Source organism: Alligator mississippiensis, chromosome 3 (genome assembly GCF_030867095.1).
Source record: "Alligator mississippiensis isolate rAllMis1 chromosome 3, rAllMis1, whole genome shotgun sequence".
NCBI lineage: Eukaryota > Metazoa > Chordata > Crocodylia > Alligatoridae > Alligator > Alligator mississippiensis.
Window position 1 is genome coordinate 194,186,492 of NC_081826.1, and position 22,065 is coordinate 194,208,556.

The 22,065-nt window shown below is 44.0% G+C and overlaps 1 protein-coding gene across 6 annotated transcripts in view; it reads left to right on the forward strand.

Moving 5' to 3' along the window:
- The window catches only part of MAMDC2 (MAM domain containing 2), a 130,180-nt gene that overhangs the window by 57,695 nt on the left and 50,420 nt on the right, over nucleotides 1-22,065 (forward strand). For 3 of the 6 annotated variants that reach the window (XM_059724782.1, XM_059724781.1, XM_019478068.2), the window contains 4 exons: nucleotides 10,513-10,639; nucleotides 14,659-14,924; nucleotides 19,733-19,817; nucleotides 21,146-21,283. In XM_059724782.1, the coding sequence (XP_059580765.1) occupies nucleotides 10,630-10,639; nucleotides 14,659-14,924; nucleotides 19,733-19,817; nucleotides 21,146-21,283 (499 nt within the window). In that variant the 5' untranslated portion in view covers nucleotides 10,513-10,629. The remainder of the gene's footprint in view (nucleotides 1-10,512; nucleotides 10,640-14,658; nucleotides 14,925-19,732; nucleotides 19,818-21,145; nucleotides 21,284-22,065) is intronic. The other 3 variants (XM_019478069.2, XM_014608620.3, XM_059724783.1) reach the window with 1 other exon arrangement.

A 22,065-nucleotide genomic window follows, 5' to 3' on the forward strand; every position in this document is an offset into this window, starting at 1 on the left:
CACTTTAAACGAAGTATAACTTTTTTTCTGAAGCTAAGGTCATCCCATTCTATAAGGTGCCAGAACAAACACTTGCCTTGTAGGAACTCTTAGGACACCTCACAGAAGGTTGAGTCTTGTCACAAGCATGAGTCACTAAAGGAATAGAGCTGGAATTCAAAGAGAAAAACACTATGAAAAAGTGAGTACATGGCTGCTTTTTGTTATCTTTAAAAATTATGTAAGCATTCAAGAGAGAACCATTTCTAAGATCCCAAGAAATCAATCAAATCATCCTTTAAGCATTGACTTCCTTCCAGTTCAGAAATTTGTACCACAGAATTTACAATCCCAGATCGCACCCACCTTCTGTTCAAATGTACAAGTTAGTAAAAATCAAAGAGGTCACACTTCCTGGAAGATCTATTGGAAGAAATATCAGATTGTCTCTCTTACAACATGCACCCTTTTCCCCCCCCCCAAAAAAAAGGTTGCTAGAAATTGGAGTGCACATTATATGCAAGAAATACAGTAAGAGCAATTTCTGCTGCTTACCAGACAAAAATAAAAGTTGCACACTATCCACAGTGAGCAGAACAGTGAGCAGGGTCCCTAGGTGCTGCTACATGGCTACTTACTAAGAGAAAAGATTTTCTTTCTTTTAATTCATTCTGCCTTTTGAAAACAAGGTGTGAATCTTATTCTGAAATGAGAAAATATGATAAATGGGGAAAATGCACAGACATTTGCAGGGTTTTACTTCAGTGGATAGCAAAGTTTAACAAACAGTATATACATATGAGTAACTTGAAAGGGCAGTTTGAAAGCTTTGAACACCAAGTCAGTGAAACTGGTGAAGCATTTGGGAAAAAAAAAGAGGAAAATGTGAGAAGGATATAAAAGTATCTGTGGTTGTTATAAGAAAAAAACAAAGCAAAGCAAACCCACATGGTTGCTCATGGAACAATCATGAATGCTGGTCTAAAGCATAAAGCACAGATGACGTAAGAATCTTAGGATTTCCAGAGGGAGAGCAAGGAAAGGGCACAAGTGTTGCCAAAAACTCTACGGTTAAACATCCCAAAGAGACTGTTGCAGTGAGGCAAATGTTCTAATCAGAAGCAGAAAACAGCAGCAACTGCTGACCCTGTGCCAGATTGTTACAGTTAGTCTGATGGATCAAGGCAAAAAGGCACTGCCCCAACTGGCAGTAGCTGTGACAGATGCTATTGAATCTTGGACTATTCCAAGATTATTATATTCATTTAAGAAAGTATTATGTATCTTTATTGGCTTGATGTAGTTTTATTCTTGCCCAAATGGTTAAAGAATGCCTCCAATAGGCAATCTAAAGATTAATGCAAATCCTCAATATTGATGTATTGATGTAGGTATTGAGTCTTTTGGGCTAAGTACAGACAGTCAAAAAGCCTGAGGCTGAATTGATTCAATCTTTGCAGGTTAGTTTAAGCTGCAGAGATTAAACTGAGAAGCAAGTGAACAGACATTCACCTTTGATTCTGGAAATGGAGCCACATGCCTGCAATGGCCCAGGCCAGAAGCCGGGGGCGGGGGGGTGTGTGTGTGATAAAGCATGCCTCCCAGCTTGCCACCAATTGCCAAAGGGAAGGGACTGAATCTCCAAGGCTTTTCCCCCTTCCCTGCTTGAACAGAGGAGGCATGGCCAGGCCCCAGCCTGAGGCTAGCACACTGAAGGGTGGAGGTTTAAATCCCCTCTGGCCCACACAGGACCCCAGCCTGGGTTTGCCCCCCACCCCCTTGCTGCTCCCCACTTGGCGGGGGTGGGAGTGGAGGCGGGGGGGGGGGAGAGCAGCCTCTGCCAGGCTGAGAAGGGGATAGGTGGGGGAAAAGGTAGTGGCATTAAATTCATAAAAGCTTGAACCAAGAATAGTCCTTTCTCTGAAGTGAGCATATATTGAACACAGCAATTTGCAACCTCAAGCACACAGCAAAGAACACCTGAAAATCTTTGCCTAAGCTAAGATACAGCCCAGTAAAACATAGTGAGACTACATACAACTTAGTCTAACTTAAAATGGAATGTAATAAACCAAAAAGACAAGAGAAAACCTTGCATAAGACTTATATATTCCTGAGGGCAGAGTGTCTCCTACAGCCAGTTATTCAGAAAGTCCTTGGGGAATCAGCAGGTGGTCTTAGGTGTTGGGAGATCCCATGGGCCTCACCCACAGTTGATGCATAGATGGGGCACAGGGGGGGCATGTCCCCCCCCGATACTGGCCCTTTCCGGCTGGGGAGTGAGGGGCGACAGCCAGTGCCCCCCCCCGAGAATGTGGGGGCACCGAGAGAAGTGCCAGCGTCACTTCTGGTTTGTCGCCGGAAGTGGACACCCCTTCCCCCCGGTCAGTGATCAGTTGCTGGTGTCCCTCCAGGATCAGGAGGCACCAGTTGCCCATGGCCTCATCTCTACCTGGGTTTTTACAGGTGCACTTTTACAGCCTTCACCCCCTTGACAATAGTAGTTGTTGGTTGCACAAACACTCTGAAGAAGGGTGTTTGTACCTGAAAAGAATAATTTTTCCAACTATTTAGTTGGTCTAATAAAAGATATCACATTTACCCAAAGAACTTTGACATTAGGAGGCTTGTCACCTATAGTACCTTTGGCAGGACTCTCATGCATTCAGTATCTTTTGTCTCTGCTTCAGTATTCCAGTCTCCCACCTTTTACAGGTTCTGCTTTATAATGCAAATATAGTTCTTTGCTTTGTTTGCTCACACCAGCCCAAGCATTCTGGGTCCCTCTCCTGTTCCCTTAGCTCCATCTCCAGCATATACATGTGATGATTGTGCCAGGCTTTGCCAACACCTCCCACCTCAGTCTGGTCCAGGAGGGCTTGGTCCTTTGCTCACAGGTGGTAGGGGACCAGTCCCTCCAGCCCTGGTTCCCCAGCCTCTTCCCCCTCCCCCATGGACTGGGAGAGTTGAGGGGAATTACAGCCCTCCCTTTCCCCTTATCAACTGCTTGCTTCAGTCTTTGTCAGAGATATGAAGGCCAGCCAGCTCCCTACCAGACTGGGGTCCCGTGCCAGTGGGAGAGGGGTTTTAAACCCCCCTCTGTCCCCTTCACCTGAGCCTGCCTGCCCATGCCCCTGCCCCCTCTGCTCCAGCCCGGAAAAGTCTGGCAGGAGCTGTCTCCCGCTCCAGCAGACCTGACTGTAGTCCCCAGCTGGGTTTCCCAACCCCACCACCTTGTCAGCCAGCCCTCAATGCTCTGGCTCGGGAGCAGAGGGACAGGGGCAATCATGAATTACTGGTGCCTCCTGAGATTGGGGGGGCACCATTTGTAGGTGGCAGTGTCGGCAGCAAGTGGTGACCAAGGACTGCCTGCAGATGCCAGTGGCAGTCTTGGCGGAAGGGAGTGTGTGTGGGGTGAATGGGGACCTCCCACAGATGCCAGTGGTGGCAGCAAGGGGAGGGTGGGTGGTGAGCAGTGAATGGGGACTGCCCACAGACGCCGGTGGTGGGAGGGGGGGGAGTGGTGGCTAATCTCAGGGGGGCATGTGCCCCCCCATGCCCCACAATGAGTTGCCTGTGGAGCCAATCCTGCTCTCTGGGGGAGACAGCACAGCTCAGCTCAGGGCTGTAAAGCATTTAACTTGAACCAGGAAGGGGGCTGGGACAGAAGTTTCATAAACCGGTTTGACCTAAATCAGTTAAGTCTGATACTACAGGTTTATCTTAAACCAGTTTCAGCCATTTCTGAACTGGTTTATGTGTACTGAACGTCTGTTCTGTTACAGGTTTAAACTAGTCTCTGATCACTTAAATTGGTTTATGTGTAACTTCTGTCCCTAGCCTTGAATTCCTCTGTAATGAGAAGCCCCATGGACTGATCAGAGCTGATTCAAAGGCCTTAGCAAACAAAGTATTTGAAACTGTATACAACAATACCTTTGGTATGGGGAGAGAGAACTGACAGGCTTGAGCCTGCAACTAACAAAAGAGGTTATGGAGGAGAATCTGAATTACTTTAGATATGTCAGGATCTTCATATGGAAGATGCATAACTAGCAGCTATGCAAGGCATACATGGAAGCTGTTTATTGTTGAAAGATGTATTTTCACTGAAATGCTCCATTTGAAACAGACACTGTGGGCATACCTACACAAGACATTTACTGAGGAGTTGCCTAATTAGCTCTGCAGTAAAGTCTCAGCATTTACACATGTGGCCCTATTAGGCCGCAGTGAACTAATTAACACTGCCATAGTTTAGTACTTATAAACACAAGTAATATCCTGTGGCTGCATTATTTACTGCACTGCAACACACATGTAGATACTGACAGGGCTGGCTGGGGCAGGAGGGCACTTCAGAGCAGGAACTGCCTGCCAGCTAGGCTGGAGCAGCCCCTGGCTGACAGGTTGACCCCCTTGCCCCCCCTGCCAGCTGGGACTGCTCTGAACCAGCTCAACTTGTTATGGGTCCAGGTGCATGTGTAAATGAGGCACCTGGGAGCAATAAACCCTAGTGTGAACTGTGCCAGAGTTTATTCAGTTGAATTAACTGCATGTGTAGATGAGCCTTGTTTACCTGATGAAAACTGGCTGGTCATTGAATGGTTGCATCATTGTCCCTGAGAAAACACGACTTTTAAATGCTATGCTGAGGCTTCCCAGAGAATTACATGAGTCTGCAGCCTAGTGCCCTAATCTGGGGAGAGAAAATTGTGGAATTCGACCCTGAGAAAAAGAGACAGCTGTAGGCCTCAGGCCTCCATGGGGCACTTTTGAAGAGAATCAGAAGTGCAGTAACTTAGGATCTATGCTGATAGCAGTGCTTTCAAGAATGCCTTGTGACTATACACAAAAAGTAAATTCATTTTTTTGTTAGTAGCAATAGAGAGACATCACCTCAGAGAGCGGCTTTAAACTATCACTCTCTGTTCCACTGCATTGTAGAGGGGACCACGATTTAGCAGTGTGGGAAGGAACTTGGATGACCTACTTGCATGTCAGACTGAGAGGTAGACACTATAAGTAGGGACCCACCTAAGTTTCAGTGAGACAACGGGGTTTTCACAGGCCACTCACGGCATGCAGTAGCCCCACCCCTTGCCTCTGACTGGCAGAGGGTGCCTTCACTCAGTCTACCTCACAACCATTTTGGGGGGTTTTGGGGTTGATTTTGCAGGAAATGTCAGCCAATGCTAGATTTCCTGGCAATTGCAGTGATCATGGACAATGATGTTTTTTGCAGTTGTTGCAAAATCCACAAAACTGCAATTTAGATAGGTCCCTAACTATAAGCTTCTGTCCAAATACTGGGCACTGGCTTTTAGTCAGTGAAGTCAATAAACAAGGATCTTCACAAAGCCACACCCAAAATGTCACTTTTGAGGATAGACAGCAAAGATACAAGAAAGACAAAAAAAGGTTGAGGTTCCTTCCACAAAGCTAATTTGGCCGTATTGCATGTCAAGTACGATATTTACCCTAATTCGAGATAACTTTGAATTTAAGATGGCTCCCTCCAATAATTAGACTCTAAACATAGAAAATTATAAATTTGTTATCATTTTTGGTGTATAGAATCTAATTAGTGGAAGGTCTTCTTAAGTTTGTCCCCTCCACTTCTGTGGCAGGGAAATCAGTGATGGGGGCGGGGAAGGGGGGGGGAAGGTGAGGGGCCAGACTCCTGCCCCTTGAGCCTCTGCCCCTTGTCCCTCCATGCCTGTGCCTATCCCCTCCTTACCTACCACCCCTACTCCCTGCCTTCTGCCATATGCCCCCTGCCGTGTGCCCCTTCATACCTGTGCCTGCTCCCCTTTGCCTGCCCCCTGCCTCTCTCACCCCTTGCCTCCCCGTAGCCTGCATTCTTACCCCTTGACCACCTTGTTCCTGTCCCTCCCCAACTCCCTGCCCACTCCTTACTTTTTGCTGCAGCTCTGCTCCTACTGGGCAGTCAGCAGCAGCACAGCCCCAGCTTGGTCTTAGCCCAGCCTGGCCAGGGAGAAGTGGTGGCAGTTCCTGCCTGGGTTGTGGCCAGAGGTGCTGGAGTTGAGCAGAAGGTAAGGGGGAGGGAGCAGCTGCAGGGAGGGGAGCAGGAGGTTGAGGTCAGGCATAGGAACAGTGGGCAAGAGGTGGGGGCAGGCTGCAAGTTCTGCCCCACACCTCTTGGTTTCCTCTTCACTTCGTCTAGCTGTGTTGTCCCTCCCTCACCAAACTCTAGCTTCAGTCCTGAGCTCTGGGGCCAAAGCCAGAGCTAAGCCACTGCCTGCCCCAAGCCTGTACTTGAATCTAAGACATGCCTTTTCCCCCATGCTGATTGGAGGGGGAAAAAAACTTGTCTTGGATTTGAGTAAATACACTACTTCTTACGGTACAAATATAACAACATAAACTCAAATACTATTAGCTGCAATTTAACAGGAATAAGAAACACTGCAAATCATTTTGCTGTAGTCATCTTACTTTTTCATGTTTAGACTGTATGGAACTTAGCCTTTACTTGCATAATTTAGGGCAAGAGTTTGCCTTTAGACACAACTCTGTAGAGACTGGTAGAAGCTAGTGTCAGCCCAGGGAAGGAATTGCTAACTGTAGAGTAAAAGACTCTTTCCTTGTTTTCCCCTTCCAGGGAACAACAACCCCTGAGCAGAAGCTAATGATGGCTCCCCTTACATCCATTTCTGCTCCATGGCCTAGTTTGGGGTAGGGGGGTCAAAGCATTGTTTGTTTCTCATCCATTTCCACCTTTTCACCACTCATTTATACAGGGGAGGTTTAGAATCCCTGTGGAGTATGCAGTCTTCCTGCAGCAGGGGTGAGTTGGCAATTTCTCCTAATGCCTCAGCATGGCCGTGCAGGCCAGTCCTCAATTTTATCTGTCATACTTTAGCTCATATTTCTGTCTACAGGAGAAACTTGTGTTGAGGGCCAACCACAAAAGTTCCTCTCTTATCCTAAGCCAGTAATATTAAAGTATTTTAGAACAGATATTTTGATCCCTAGGGAAAAGATCTCCTTTGGTGGGCAGTGTGATTTCCCGGTCCCTTAGATATGCCCTTGAGGTTTACTATAGTCATGATTTAAATTTGATTCTTCAATCTTGGCATGCAAGTTGGTGTCCACGTGAAAAAGTTTACTGAAGTTTGCCTCTGGGTATGCTTAGTGATTCTTTTCCTGTCTCTTTCCTTCATGGATTTGTACAATGTGAAGAGCAAGTTACATCCTGATAGTGTGGGCACTAATATTCTTGTTCTTTTTGGATATGTTGTTTTAACTAGTGGAGTCTACAGGTACATGCAGGACTGCTGATACACTTTTTTCAAAATAACAAGTGCAAAGTATCTAAAAATAGCTGAAGCTGGTTAGAAAAATCAGGATTTTTTATAATTTAGAAGATTTCAACTTTCATTGAAAAAGTGAACAGCAAATTAATCTTCAGACAAGTGATTTTATTTTTTTGAGGTCTCAGGGTTTTGATAAAAGTTTGAAAGTTTTTGAGGAAAACAGCCAGTTTCCACAAAAGTTTTTGCTCAGCAGTGTTCTGTTGAGAAAAGGCTAAACCAAATGTCCGGTCTTGAATTTACACCCTCGGATATAGTATCCTGAGACTTCCACTGTCTTCAGCTAAACTCTTATGAGAACATCTGACAAGCTTTTATCATTGTCAGATTAAACCTGATCTTTAACCTAAATTTAATCCAGATCAAAATATTGTCTTTCCAGCATAAGCTGCATTGGGCAAAATGATATCTACATGGCTTTGGCAATAGTATCTGCTCGCCAACAACAATCTGTTGCTGCAGAGAGGGTAAGGCTTAGTATATGTTCTGTGTCAGAGAAAAATGGTGTATTCTATTACTCATAGCAATAGAATGGCACAATAAATTGCATAAAGACATTAAAACTAAATACTGAGATTCCAAAGGTGGTATCAGGAGATCATAGAAACATTGATGTTTTTCTGAATTTTTATGTAGAAGGTAAAAATCATGTGATTTATGTCAGGTGCATATCTACCTGACAGACTTCAGTCTAACATGACTAACAACCTTTCTTTGCCAATTCAAAACATTTCTTGTGGATCTGTGGATTTAGGGATATAAATCAGTGTCTAATCTAATTTTCATTCCCAATTTTTTTCCGCTTCATATTTTCTTACTAATGTTTCTTCTGGAACTTGCTGATATAAGTATTTTTCCTTTTGCTTCTTCAACTGTACAGCTGTTGGATTGAGGCAACAGCTGCACCAAACAAACCCTATGAAGGGTGAGGCATGTCTGTGGTTACAGTTCCAAATGTTTGCAGACTAAATACATCAGGAGAAATTAGCTGGTAATTTTGTTCTTCCTCTTTCCATAAATTTTTAATAATGGTATTTTGTTTGCTTTATTAGTCTTGCTATATGTCATCCTGCCTTTCATCCTTTACTTATAGGATGAGCAGTCAGCATTATTTACTTATTGCTTTGAGGAACAAATATGATTAGCTGCGTCAGAAGAGTGCTGATATAATCACTGCTTGCTAGTAGATTGATTCCCTTTGGATTTTAATAGATTGGCTTTGTAACACTATAAAATGGACTAAATAAAAATAAAATAATGTGATCTACAAGCATAACATTTTTGTGAATAACTGGCAGAGATATGGCCCAATCAGTTTAAATCTAATGACTTCCTTTAAGAAACTGGTTGGTAGAGTAGCACGATTAGAGACCTACACACTTGGGAGAACTCAATGGTCTCATCTTGTGTTTGTAGTCATGTTAGTTGTCCCATTTAGGTCAGTTGGGTTTGCAGGATTGGGTTTTAAAACCTCAAAAATGGATTGCCACCCTTCTTGGTTGAATGCATAGAGGATGAAGATGAGCATATTTCCATGCTTAAAGTGTAGTCCAGCCACAAGAGAAAGTAACTAGCCAGGGCCAGAGTGAGAAATAAGCAGCTTTATGAAAAGGGTGCAGTACTTTACTCACTACACAGAGTAAGGAATGAAGAGGGGAGAAATTGCTACTGTCTGAATCACTGCTCTCTGATGTGTGCTAGGTTATGCAGCTGTTTGGGGCATATACAGCACAGATGTATGTTAGGGCCCTGCTTTAACTCATGGTGCTTTACATAAAGTGCCATGTGTTAGAGTGAAACCAACAGAAGTTCAGCAGTTGGGTTGTGCAGGGTGTGCTGGAGATGGCCTACACCAGCCCAGGCCAGCAGGAGGCTGCCAAACTGCCTTCCCCCACCCCCTCCAGCTCTAGGTCTGTCAGCAAGGGAGTTCCCAGCTGCTGAATGGCCAGAGCTGTGGGGGGTGGGAAATGGGGCCCGCTACCCCAGCAGAGGTATTTGGGGGAACTGTGTTGGGCCCCTGAGGTGAGGGGGCTCCATTCCTTCCCCTCTTTCTCAGCCTTGGCCATTCAGCAGCTGAGAGCAGCCTGCATGGAGTTGCCAGCTGTTGAATGGCCAGAGCTGAGGGTGAATGGTCAGGGAATGGGGTCCCCTTGCCTTGTGTCCCCCCACCCCAGCTACCCCAGCTGGGGCACTGGAGGGAGCCAGGTCAAGCCCCTGAGGCAAGGGGCTCTATTCCCTGCCCCTCCCCCTCAGCTCTGGCCATTCAGTAGCTGGCATTTCTGCTGCTCCCAGCAGCTGAATGGCCAGGGCTGCGGCGGAGGGGCCGGGAATGGAGCCCCCTCAAGCTTGGGGGCCTGACCCAGCTTCCCCCAATACCTCAGCTAGGAGGGGGCATGAGGGGGCTGCATTCCCCCTCGCTCCCCCCATCTCTTGCCATTAAGCAGCCAGCAGCATCCCAATCCTGGAGGGAACACAAGTTCCCTAAGGTGCTCTGCTTTTGAGCACCTTAATTTAATTTAATACCTGTTCTAACCAGGTATTACAGGTATTATGTGATTGGCCATTTTTAAAGCACTCTGCAGCCATGCATGTGTGCTAAGTCAAGGCTGTAGAGTGCTTTCAGTGGCCAGATCACTTTAAAACTGTCACTTCTGTCTGTGCCAATTGGTACATTATAGTGTAGCTCTTTTTGATAATTCTGTGTGATTGATCAGTAGTAAATGAAATGCTCCGTGTTGTTAAAGGGCAGGGAAACATGAGGAATATTTTTATACATAATATGCTGGAAAATAAACTGAGATTTGCCATTCACCATTCACATGAATCTCGTCCCTAAGCCCTTAATAAGAGATCTACCCAGCTCAGGCTACGATACTTCGTGTGTGTGTGCGTGTGTGTGTGAATGAGCGTAGGAAGCACTCAGCAGGGTATTAAACATCACATGTTTTTTACTCTTAAAGAATTCCCAAACAGTATTGAATTTCTGGAGGCAAAATTGTTCTTTCTTGCTGGGTGGAGGAGGCACCACTCATGCATGTGTGTGTGGAACATTGCACATCTCTGCTCTGGGAAACCTTTCTTGGTTAAAACCCTTTAACTTCCCCCTCATAATTGCTCTGGGACCAGTCACAACTCAGTGCCTTTGGCTAAATGTTTTGCATTCATTTGTAAGAGATTTAACATTGTGTTTTTCTAGACTTGATCCTGCAAAATACTGATCACTGATCCCCAATCAGCAAAACTTGTTTTTTTTGAAAAAGCACTTCACTCAGAGCCCATCAGCGGCCCCATTTAATTCAGTGGAACCACTTAGATGCTGGAAGGTAAGGCTTTGCTGAAATCGTTTGCTGATACTGGCAAGAGCACTCTATTTTTTGCTGAGCCTTGTAGCCTCACGGCAAGCTTTAGTGTACAAAATACACTGGTCAGATTAATCTCAGCAAGGCCTGACTCAAGATATAGATTTTATACTTTTGCTTTGATCAGATTATATTTTTTCATTTTAGTGGAGACTAGGTCAATTGAGAATGTATGAATAATATATTCAGGGTGTGGAATCAAAATGGTGACATAATCATCCAGAGTGGAGATAAGAAAGGATATTAAAAACAAAATCTTTTTTGGGAGAAGAGCTTTAGTCTACTTATGATTCATTCTTCATGTTAGAAAAACATTTGAGCCATGCAGTTGGTAATTTGAGGTCTCTATTTAAATATAATTTTCTCTGTTTTTATACTAATCTATTTTTGAAAAAACAAAAAATGATGAACATTATGGTTTGTAACTGTAAGGGGGTTGTATTTCTATGTTTTTTTTAAAAGATATATTTTAAACAAAAATAGGACTGAAACTAAACTGCAACTAAACTGCAATTGCTATGCATGGGCTCTGAATTATATGCTTTGTATCCATGTCTTAAAAGTGGAAAAAGTAGGACCATCTTGAAAACCAGATTCTCTGTCTGAGATGGATATTGATAAAAAGAAAACAAACCCTAGAAATGTTACATTTGACTCTGTTTAGCATTTTTCAAACACCACATGTTTTCTAAACATGGAGTTTGGCTGGTGTCCATTTCATATGTTTACGTTAGGAGCCACTCAGTTAAAATATGTAGAGCTACATTGATAGATATCTGAGATCAAAGAGTTCTTTTTGCTTGTGTAAGAGCAGCTTTTTGTCCAGGCAAGCCATGATACATAGAATTAAATGTTCTTGTCATTTTCAAACCAGGTGAAAATGCAATAATACTTCTCTGCACTATTTTTTCCCTGTAATTTCATTTACTGGTGACTAATTTTTAGAGGTGCATCGATACACTGGTCCCATATCGGATCAGCACCGATATAAGGAAAATTGGTAGTATCGGCAATTGGCTTTTTTTGGCTGATGTGGCTGATAATGTGGCCAATAAATGCCATGTGCATGCATGCAGCTGTAGCACAGCACCCAGGTAGCCAGGAGCAGAGCCCAGCAGTGTAGAGAGAAGCCAGGTCTGGCTGGTAAGTCTATTGTGAGGAAAGGGGCATGTGGGTGCAGGGGGTCAGATTGAGGCCCCCATGATGAGGGAGGGAGTGGGGCTGGGTCAGGGCAGGCACTGCATAGCCAGGTTGGGGTGCAGGATAGAACCACGAGCAGCTCATCTGGAGGGGTGTGGGGAGGAGTGGTAGCTCCTGCTGCTGCATGCACCCTGGGAGGGCATGAGGGGCATGTGCCCACAGATCTGCACACAGGGCAAGGGTGGCCTGCCGCTGCGGGCTGGAGCTGGGGATGGTACTGGGCTCTTCCCATTTGGGGGGGCTGAGCCAGGGTTGTGCTCAGGGTGGGTGGTGGTGGTACCCCAGATGAGCCACTTGTGACTCCATCCTGCACCCTGTCCCACCTGTGCAGTGCCTGCCCCTACCCTAGCCCCACTCCCTCCTTCACTGTGGGGGCCTTGATCTGCCTCCCCATGCCCTTCTCTCCCCCACTCCTTCCTTCCCCCACAACAGACTTACCAACTGGAAGCTGCTCTCTAAGCTGCCCAGCTGCATATCAGCAATCAGATTGGTACCAGCTGATATGGCTTGTTAAAAATTGGCCATCGGTATCAGCCCAAAAAATCTCTGTTGCTGCATCCCTACTAATTTTATATGAATCAAAAAGTCTGATTAAAATAACTCAGATTTAACACACAGAAATGGATCTAATTAATTACTTATGTTAGGAGCTAAAATATCTCTAAAGGGATGATTTAGATTAAGGAGAAACCTAATAGAGTTAGGAAGACAATATTTTTAGGGTTATATTGGTAATTATAAATAGAAATACAATAGTGACTCTTCCTTTTAAAGACCACGTAGATATACATCTCATAATGTTTATCTATGTGTATATTGAATATACATCACATATATTGAATGTGTATCATTCAATTCCTGTGTGTTCAGGTTCCAAATGTTTTACTAACATTTGGAACCTGAACACACAGGAATTGAATGTGTCACACACATATTGTGAATGCCAAACCTCACAAACCACCTGACTTGCATATTGTACTGTATATTTTATGCACACCCACATATTCAGCTGGCACACTGGACATGCATTTTTAAATACCAGGCCTTAATCTGCTTTTCTTGTATATATTTCTAAGTAGCAAGACACTTGTCATAATTAATATTTAATATGGGATATGCTCTGAGACCTAGAGAAGAAAATCATATACAGTAGGGTTCTTTCTTAAAAGGAGGTGTCATGGCAAGATATAAAAATGATTCCATTCCCAAAAAGGGAAAGAGGCTCTAATAGATTCTGTTTCGGAAATATGAGCAGAATACATACAACTGAGCAAAAGAACGTGTTGGAGGAGCAATGCGGAGGCAAGCAAGCAACAAAAAGTTTGGGAAACAGCTTTTAGATCTCCAGCAAAGATCAGGTACCATCCCCACTGCAGTACAAGAACAGGGATAATGACTCTGGCTCTGTATTTTGTTATACAGAAGGCAGGGCAGGGTGGCACCAAACTAACCAGAGAGAAGGTTAATCACTGCTCAGAGGACAAACATTATGAATGTGAGAAGACTATGAAAAGTATACAAGGGGACTAAACCCTTTAGTTGGGTATCTAAGGGTCCCAGCGTTATTTCCCTGGTATTGCTCAGTCAGCAATTAGGAGAGGGGCTGGTGTCACCGAAGCCCCAGATCAGTGAGTAAAATATGTGCTTAACTTCAGTGCATCTGCTTGTGTGTTTAAAGTTAAACATATCTTTATATACCTTGTAGAACCAACTGAGCACTGAACTCCATGTGAAACCATTAACTAAACACCTGTTAGTGGGGAGTAACAGGGTAGGAGATGCTGTGCTAAAGATCCACTTCCTATATTACTGAGACGACTTTTGGTACCTCCCAGCCATGGCGCAAGGCACACCCTTTGCTTCCAGTCCTTGTATTACTTGCTGTGACCAGGATTTATCCCTTATGTGCTTCAATAGTAGTTTTTCAAAATTTTACAAGATATGTAGGTGATTTGCTAGAATGGAAAATAGGATCATGCTGGCCACAGGAATGGGTCCTAGGTCTTATAATATCTACTCATTCTGTGTAGGTAATATGTTAGAAATGGGGTGTAGAGCTTTGCCTTTTCCTTGAAGTGTACTTAATCTTTTTTTCTGTTTCACTCACTACTGTCTCTCTCCCTTTCCCATCCTTGATTCTTCTGTGCTCCTACTTTTGGTTTCAGACTGGGATTTGCTATAGTAATACCTGTAGGATAGTGGTATATTTTCTTTCTCTCTGTCTCTCCCTCTTCTGCATGTGATTCATCCTCTTTTCCTTTTGTTGTATGGTTTTGAAACATTCAAGTCTTCACATGGAGACCTGTGTATCTTTGTCCTGGTTATGTTTTGTTTGTTTGTTTTATAAAAAGTTTAGTGTTTTAGAGCCAATTCTAAAAACACCTCATAGGTGGTTAAGTTTAGTCAGAACATAGTCCCATTGGGACTACTCACACATTTAAGTACATGCTTTGACACTTTGCTGAATCAGGGCATTCATAAATATTTGTAAGTGTTTTCAAGAACATTCTTGAAAATTAAATAATTTCTTATAAGTTTTCTCTTGCCAAACTAGAAGTACATATATTTTATAAAACATGCCATTTAAATGCATTTTTATTTTAAGAAAACATTCTAAAAGGAAGCCAGAAAAGCTGGAAACATAATGTAGATGTGTTGGCTTTCACGATCCTGATCTAAGTGCTATACAGAATTTCTTCCCTAAATTAATGTTTTTAATGAGGGATGCAAACATTAAAGTATCTGACATTTGTCATCTTGTATATTTTTTTCTGTGTCCATAGGTCATTACATTTCTGTGGATACTTCCTCCCAAGGAGAGAGAGCAGTACTCCTCAGTCCTGAACTGCAGACTGAAGAGTGGAGCTGCATCAGACTCATCTATCAGATTGCAACAAGTTTAGAGTCTTTATCTGATCCTACCAGGCTGAATCTTTATGTCAGGCAAGAAGGAGAAAGCTTTGATCGTTTGCTGTGGTCAGCCAAGGAACCTTCAGATAGCTGGCTTATAGCCAGTTTAGATTTAACAAACCGTACAAAGAAATACAAAGTAAGCACAATTTTAGAAGATAGTCCTGAATTTATTGTGCACATGCTGTGATGTACTACTGTTTGTTTTTAAACACTCTGTCTTGCTGGGCATTATTTTTGGCTTTCATTGTTGCTTTAACTAGGAAAATCCAACCGCAGTGAGAACAAAGAAAACTGAATTTGCAAGGAAAGCTTTTCCAGTGAAACCCAGACTGATTTAACCCTTTCCTCTGCAACATGTAAAACATTCAGGGTGCATCTACATGTGCAGTTAGCACATGGCAATAAACTCTGGTGCCATTCACACTGGAGTTTATTTCTCCTGGGTGCAGTGTTTACATGTGTGCCTGAGACCACAGCACATTGAGCTGGCAGGTGGCCTGGGGGGAGGTCAGCTTGCCAGCCTGAGGCTATTCCGACCTGGGCCAACATGCTGCAGAGGGGCTGGCTGAGGCATGAGGGTGCTATAGTGTAGGATTAGCCAGCAGGCAGCCCCCACACTACAGCACCCTTGTGCCCCAGCCAGCCCTAGTCTCTGTGTACATATACATTTTGGCACACATAACTACTCTGCTGTAGGATAGTACTTGTCTTGAACAGTACTATTTTACAGTAGAGTTAATTGATTTACTGAGCCCTAGCACATGTGTAGACAGTGACACTTTACTCCACAACTAATTAGTCAGCTCCACAGCTCCGCAGTAAAGCACACATGTAGATGCACCCTTACTGACTTAAATGAGATTTAGGTGCACCCAAGGATTGCAGGGTAATGCACAGTTGCTAACACATAAAAACTGTTGGGAACAGTACTTCAGCTAATCTCAAAAATCAAACTAGGGGATGCCAAAGATACATGCTAATATCAGATTTGTGCTTGATATCATGTTAATTGCACATATGGATCTGGGCACAAAATAGCTCACACATAAGTCAGTCTCTGCATTACCACAAAATGTGCTTTGGTGCAAACAACATCTGCTTTTTTAGAGAGCATTCAGAAGATCCCAATAGAATGCATGCTACTCTATTTAAGTTACCTAAGGATGAAAGGATTAATCCATCCCAGCTGGAATGTTAACTGCTTGTTCCAAAATTTCTAGGGATTTTAAAACTGAATCCCATTGTCACCAGCCCAAATCAATCTATTAAATCTTTTCCTAAGATGAAATTATTAATGTCGCCCCTGTTTCAGTCAAGTATTACCTAAGCCAGATGAATAGGCTGTGTTCCCAAATCTGTAACTACTTACCCCAACAGAACTTATTTTACAGATACATTAAGTTTTTTATTGGTTTCACTGCCCACCAGGACACACAGCCTCTCCTTTTGGAATCGTGCCCACTGTTTTTGCACTGAGTGCTTCTCCCCCTCTACTCCTTTGAGAATAGGGAAGATGACAGAGTAGTATTTTATACCCAGGCTCTTTTTTATACAGTCTGTGGTAGTTAGTTTTTCTACCTTTTGGTCTCATGGTAATATTGCTTCCAACATATTACTACCTCCTGCATTTGCTAACTAGCTGCCTTTAACTCAGACCCTTTTTTCAGCAGGTACCTGTGACCATACCCCCTCACTGAATGACTCTGTTAGAACCATTGCTAGATTCTGGTTCTATTCTGAGAAATGGGCTTAGAAAATTTAGGAATATCTGAATCATTGTCTTGAATGGCGCCAGTCACTACTATACATGTTTACTTAGGGTGTTATCTTTGTCTTATGACTCAAGGATACTGCAACACACTGGATAGAAGGATAATGATGGCCATTTCCCTCAAAGTCTCCAAGCTGCATGCATACAGGCAAACACACACCACACATGTAGGAGCTGAGAGGAGTAGGAGGTGCCTTGCCGGTGTGCTGCTATGGTACCTGCATAATGCTATTTCTAATCCACCCCCTATGGGCGCGTCTACACATTCGTTAATGTGCTTTATGTAATGTGCACTAAATATAGTACCTCTTTTGTGAGGGCACTTTTACATGTGCTCTGAGGGTGAGGGTTGGGGGGTGGCACTTTAATTAGGTTGGCTCCGAGAGCTGCTCTAATTAAACTGCTGCCACATCTCCTGTTTCAGCATCCCTTCACTTAAAAATGGCAGCAGGGGCGCTTAAACTACAGCTCGTTCAATGAATTTTAGTTCAAGCAGCCCTGCCACCATTTTTAATTGTGGGAAACTGATACATGAGATGCAGGATGCTGCTGTAGCATGGCAATTACCGTGCTCCAGCAGACTCAATTAATAGAGTCTGCTCCGACACACTGGAATTCCAGCACATTGGAGCAGCCTTAGCGCTCATGTATTGGTGCTCTCTAACAGAAAAATGTGCATTAGCCTATTTTAATGTGCATTAGCTAATGAGCACTATTTGTGATGCTTTACTGCACATTAAAATAGGCTAATGTGCATTAAAGTGCACATATAGATGTGCCCTATGAGAGTAATTGAGAACCTTTTCCAATGATTTAAATGGGAGCAGACATGGGCAACTGGTGCCACATTAGTTAGGGGGCACACATGCCCCCTGCCGCAGTGATCAGTCAGTGACTGGGGGGCGGGGTGTCCCCTCATGGCCGATTGCGCTGACCTAAAAGTGGCTGCGGCACTTCATCTGGTGCTCCCATTCCCTGGCTGGTGCTCGCAGGGTGGGCACCAGTGGTCCCACCTGCCCCCTCCCCCCCCGCCCATCGTCTAAGCAGGGAGCATGGCCTGTCAGGGGTTCACCAGTGCTCTCAGGGGGTGCATATGCACCCCTGTGCACCCCCTACATGTCACCACTGGGAGCAGATTTTGTGCCTGTATAAAAAGGTAGGCTAAATTAATCTCTGGTGTAATGCTGTTAAAGTCACCAAAGTTACATAAGGGATTAATTTGTCCTAGTGCCTTTGGGAGGAATGTGAAAAACATGGATACCCATACGGTATCCCACCCCATACTGGTGAACAAGTTAAGAGGCTGTGATGTGGATGACTGCACAGTCCGGTGGGGGCGAATTGGCTAGAGGGTCGCACCCAAAGAGTCGTGGTAGATGGGTCGGTCTCGACCTGGAAGGGTGTGGGCAGTGGGGTCCCGCAGGGTTCGGTCCTTGGACCGATACTCTTTAATGTCTTCATCAGCGACTTGGACGTGGGAGTGAAATGTACTCTGTCCAAGTTTGCAGATGACACAAAGCTATGGGGAGAAGTGGACACACCGGAGGGCAGGGAACAGCTGCAAGCAGACCTGGATAGGCTGGACAAGTGGGCAGAAAACAACAGGATGCAGTTCAACAAGGAGAAATGCAAAGTGCTGCACCTAGGGAGGAAAAATGTCCAGCACACCTACAGCCTAGGGAATGACCTGCTGGGTGGCACAGAGGTGGAAAGGGATCTTGGAGTCCTAGTGGACTCCAAGGTGAACATGAGCCGGCAGTGTGACGAAGCCATCAGAAAAGCCAATGGCACTTTATCGTGCATCAGCAGATGCATGACAAATAGGTCCAGGGAGGTGATACTTCCCCTCTATAGGGCGTTGGTCAGACCGCAGTTGGAGTACTGCGTGCAATTCTGGGCGCCACACTTCAAGAAGGATGCGGATAACCTGGAGAGGGTACAGCGAAGGGCAACTCGTATGGTCAAGGGCCTGCAGACCAAGCCCTACGAGGAGAGACTAGAGAAACTGGACCTTTTCAGCCTCCGCAAGAGAAGGTTGAGAGGCGACCTTGTAGCTGCCTATAAGTTCATCACGGGGGCACAGAAGGGAATTGGTGAGGATTTATTCACCAAGGCGCCCCCGGGGGTTACAAGAAACAATGGTCACAAGCTAGTAGAGAGCAGATTTAGACTGGACATAAGGAAGAACTTCTTCACAGTTCGAGTGGCCAAGGTCTGGTACGGGCTCCCAAGGGAGGTGGTGCTCTCCCCTACCCTGGGGGTCTTCAAGAGGAGGTTAGACGAGTATCTAGCTGGGGTCATCTAGACCCAGCACTCTTTCCTGCTTATGCAGGGGGTCGGACTTGATGATCTATTGAGGTCCCTTCCGACCCTAACATCTATGAATCTATGGTTCCTATGGGCACTTGCAACACTGATACAGCAGGTATAGCATGCACAACCCACAATGCTCTTTTTGCCAGCATACACTTGTTCCCATCCTGCTCAAAAAGGCTTTTTTCAGATCCACATCTTAGGATCACTGGCTGCTGCATTACAGTTGCATCTTATGCTTGAGTGCTCAGCTGGGAGTGGGAGTAGGATGCCTGTGCACATGGTTTGAAGCTGTGAGAAAAAGGATTTGTTTCAAAGTGTCAAATCAACAACAGAGGGGTCTGAAATCCTTTATCCACCAAACAGGTAGAGAATGGAGGGAAAATACAACAGGCCGCTCCTCACTTCCTGAAGATATGTTTTAGCACTGGGTTGGAGGGGAAAAATAATTTAGTCTCTATGTCCATTTAGTTCTTGGATTCTCTGCCAAACTGCCAAAAAGCAAAATACTGGTGCTTATCAGTAGTGTAATTGGAGGGAGTGGGGTGACCAGGAAACCAGCCCTGGGTACAAATTTGAAGGCAACACCAGAATGGCGGTGCCCAGGGGGTCTTCACCACTACCACAGCCCATGTTGGAGGAGCTTGTTCTGAGACAGCAGCAGTCTTCCTGAGGAGGTGAGCACTACCCCCATGCTGCCCTGGGTGCCAAAATTTAAAGCTACAACTCTGGTGATTTATACACAAAATGAGACCCCCTATATTCCTTTGGCTACTCTGTATCCATTTTACAGTTTAGATGTTTAAGTAAGTAACAGAAATATTAGCACCCAAAATGTGTTTTTTATTTATATTGTGCAGATTGTACTGGAAGGTATATTGGGACAAGATAAGTTTGCCAGTATAGCAATTTTTGAAATTAAAATAACTCCTGGATACTGTATTGGTAAGTAGTACTTGTCTCCCTGTGATGTACACTAATGAAAACAAATATTTCTGTATTAAAAATTAGACCTACTGGTACATGTCTGTGTGTGGGAAATAAAAAACTTTTATTAAAGAGAAAATAGTCTATTACATTCAGGGGAAAATTTCATAATTTTCCAGCTGAGCTTATGTGAATTTTTATATGAACAGCTGTGTGTTTTATACTATGTATGTGTGCTATATAAGGAAGAGAACCTCATTTCTATTTATGCTTTTTATTTCTGGACTACTTGTTCCTATAACAGGACCTACTGCAGTACTCTCCCAAAGTTAGACTGCTGTAAATAGTAGACATAAAGCCCCTTGTTTTACTCTCTCTCTATTCATTTTTCTTTCTGGAGGTATCCCATTGGCTCCACAGTTAAATTTGGATTGGTATTAACATATAAAAAGGGGATTAAATCCCTTCATTGCCCATGGCTTGTCCTAAAAATCTCTATCAAGGTTAATGAATTGTGGTAATCAAGACTTTAGGTGAATCTGATAGTGGACGATCAATATTTTGCATTCCAGAGCCTATAACTAATACTTAATGTGAAATAATATCTTTTAGTCTAGGATTTTATTATATTTCTATAACTGACATCACAAGACTTGCACAGTTGAATAATTGTGTGTACTTTAATCTTCTGTCTTTAAGCACAAAGGAATTAAACAGTAATCATTACAGATGTTTGGCCTTGCAATCAGAACACAGCAGTCTGAGTTATTTCCATTGTAAAATGTCAGTTGCCCAAGCCTGTTAAAACAATTCCAGCTGCAAAGCTCAGCTATCCAGCTCCAGGCCTTGGTTTTCTGACACTGGTTCTTAGCTGCCTCCTCATTGCAGTTCACTGCAACACAGTCCATTGTGTAGAGTCCTGTCTCAGGCTCCCACAGAAAATCACCAGGGACAGTACTGGTTTGATAGACCAGGTTCATATTGTACTATGTTGAGTCATTATTTTGGCTTCTGAATTTTTCTAATTAGTGATGTGCTCCAGCATTCAGTAAGATCTATTAACACATGGCACAAAGACTAGTACAACTGAACACTATGTGAAACGATAAGTTTATAGCAGACATTAAAGACTGGTGACTCTAGAAGTGTGAAATTCTGTGCTTGCTTTTGTTTGTTACCAGCATGGATAGCTCTGTAACTTTTATTTTTAGATTGGAGGTTCTGGTATATTGACTCTACTGAGCCAATAAGGTGAACTCTTAGCCATGGCCTTTCTTGCAGCTTCTGTAATGACCATATGTGAACTAAGATTTTACTAGACCCTTATGGTGCTGTCTGCATTGCAGACTGTGACTTTGAAGAAAATCATCTGTGTGGCTTCAGGAACCACTGGAACCCCAATGTGAACTGGTTTGTGGGTGGAGGAAATATTCGGAATTCACAATCTATCCTTCCTAGAGACCATACGCTTAACAGTGAATTTGGTAAGTAGCAAATAGATTATCTAAAAGAACAATACCATCTTTACTCATGTACATCATGCACCCTTTCAATGAAAATTACCCAATCCAAAATAGGGGTGTGCATTTTAGGTGTGGAAACTGATTTTTAGGGTGGAATGGAGGCTGGGAGCCTGTAGACATGTGGGATGTCTGCTCCGGCGCACTGTAGTTACAGTGCATTGGAGCAGACGCACTTAATTGACTTAATTAATTGAGTCTGCTGGAGCATGCTAATTAGCACGCTCCAGCAGCCTCGGCATCTCATGTATTCAGCATCCCTGCACTTCACAATGGCAGTAGGGGTGCTTTAACTAAAGCTTGTTGAATGCCCCCACCACCTTTGTGAAGCACAGGATGCTGAATACAAAAGATACTGTAGGTGCTTTAATTGGAGTGGCTCCTAAGAGCCGCTCTAATTAAATACCTCACCCCCCCACCCCTGGAGCATGTATAAAGATGCTCAAAGATGCTGAAATGGCCGATGGGGGCTGTAACTAGCTCCCAGCCAGATAGAGCAGGGATGGAGTCCACTCATCAGGTCACTCACCTTTCAGCTCCGCATGTAGAGGTTTAACCCTCTCATTGCTGTTGCCACATTTGGCTGAGCAAAGAAAAGCTGCTGCCAGTTCTAGCTATGGAGCTGCAGGAAAAGGGTGGGTGATGCTGATGAGTGAACTCGGTTCCTGTACCATATGGCGAGTGTTCAGCCATGGTGAGCCCTTGCTGTAGCAGATAAGATTCTAAACACATTTTTTTCTCCTGTC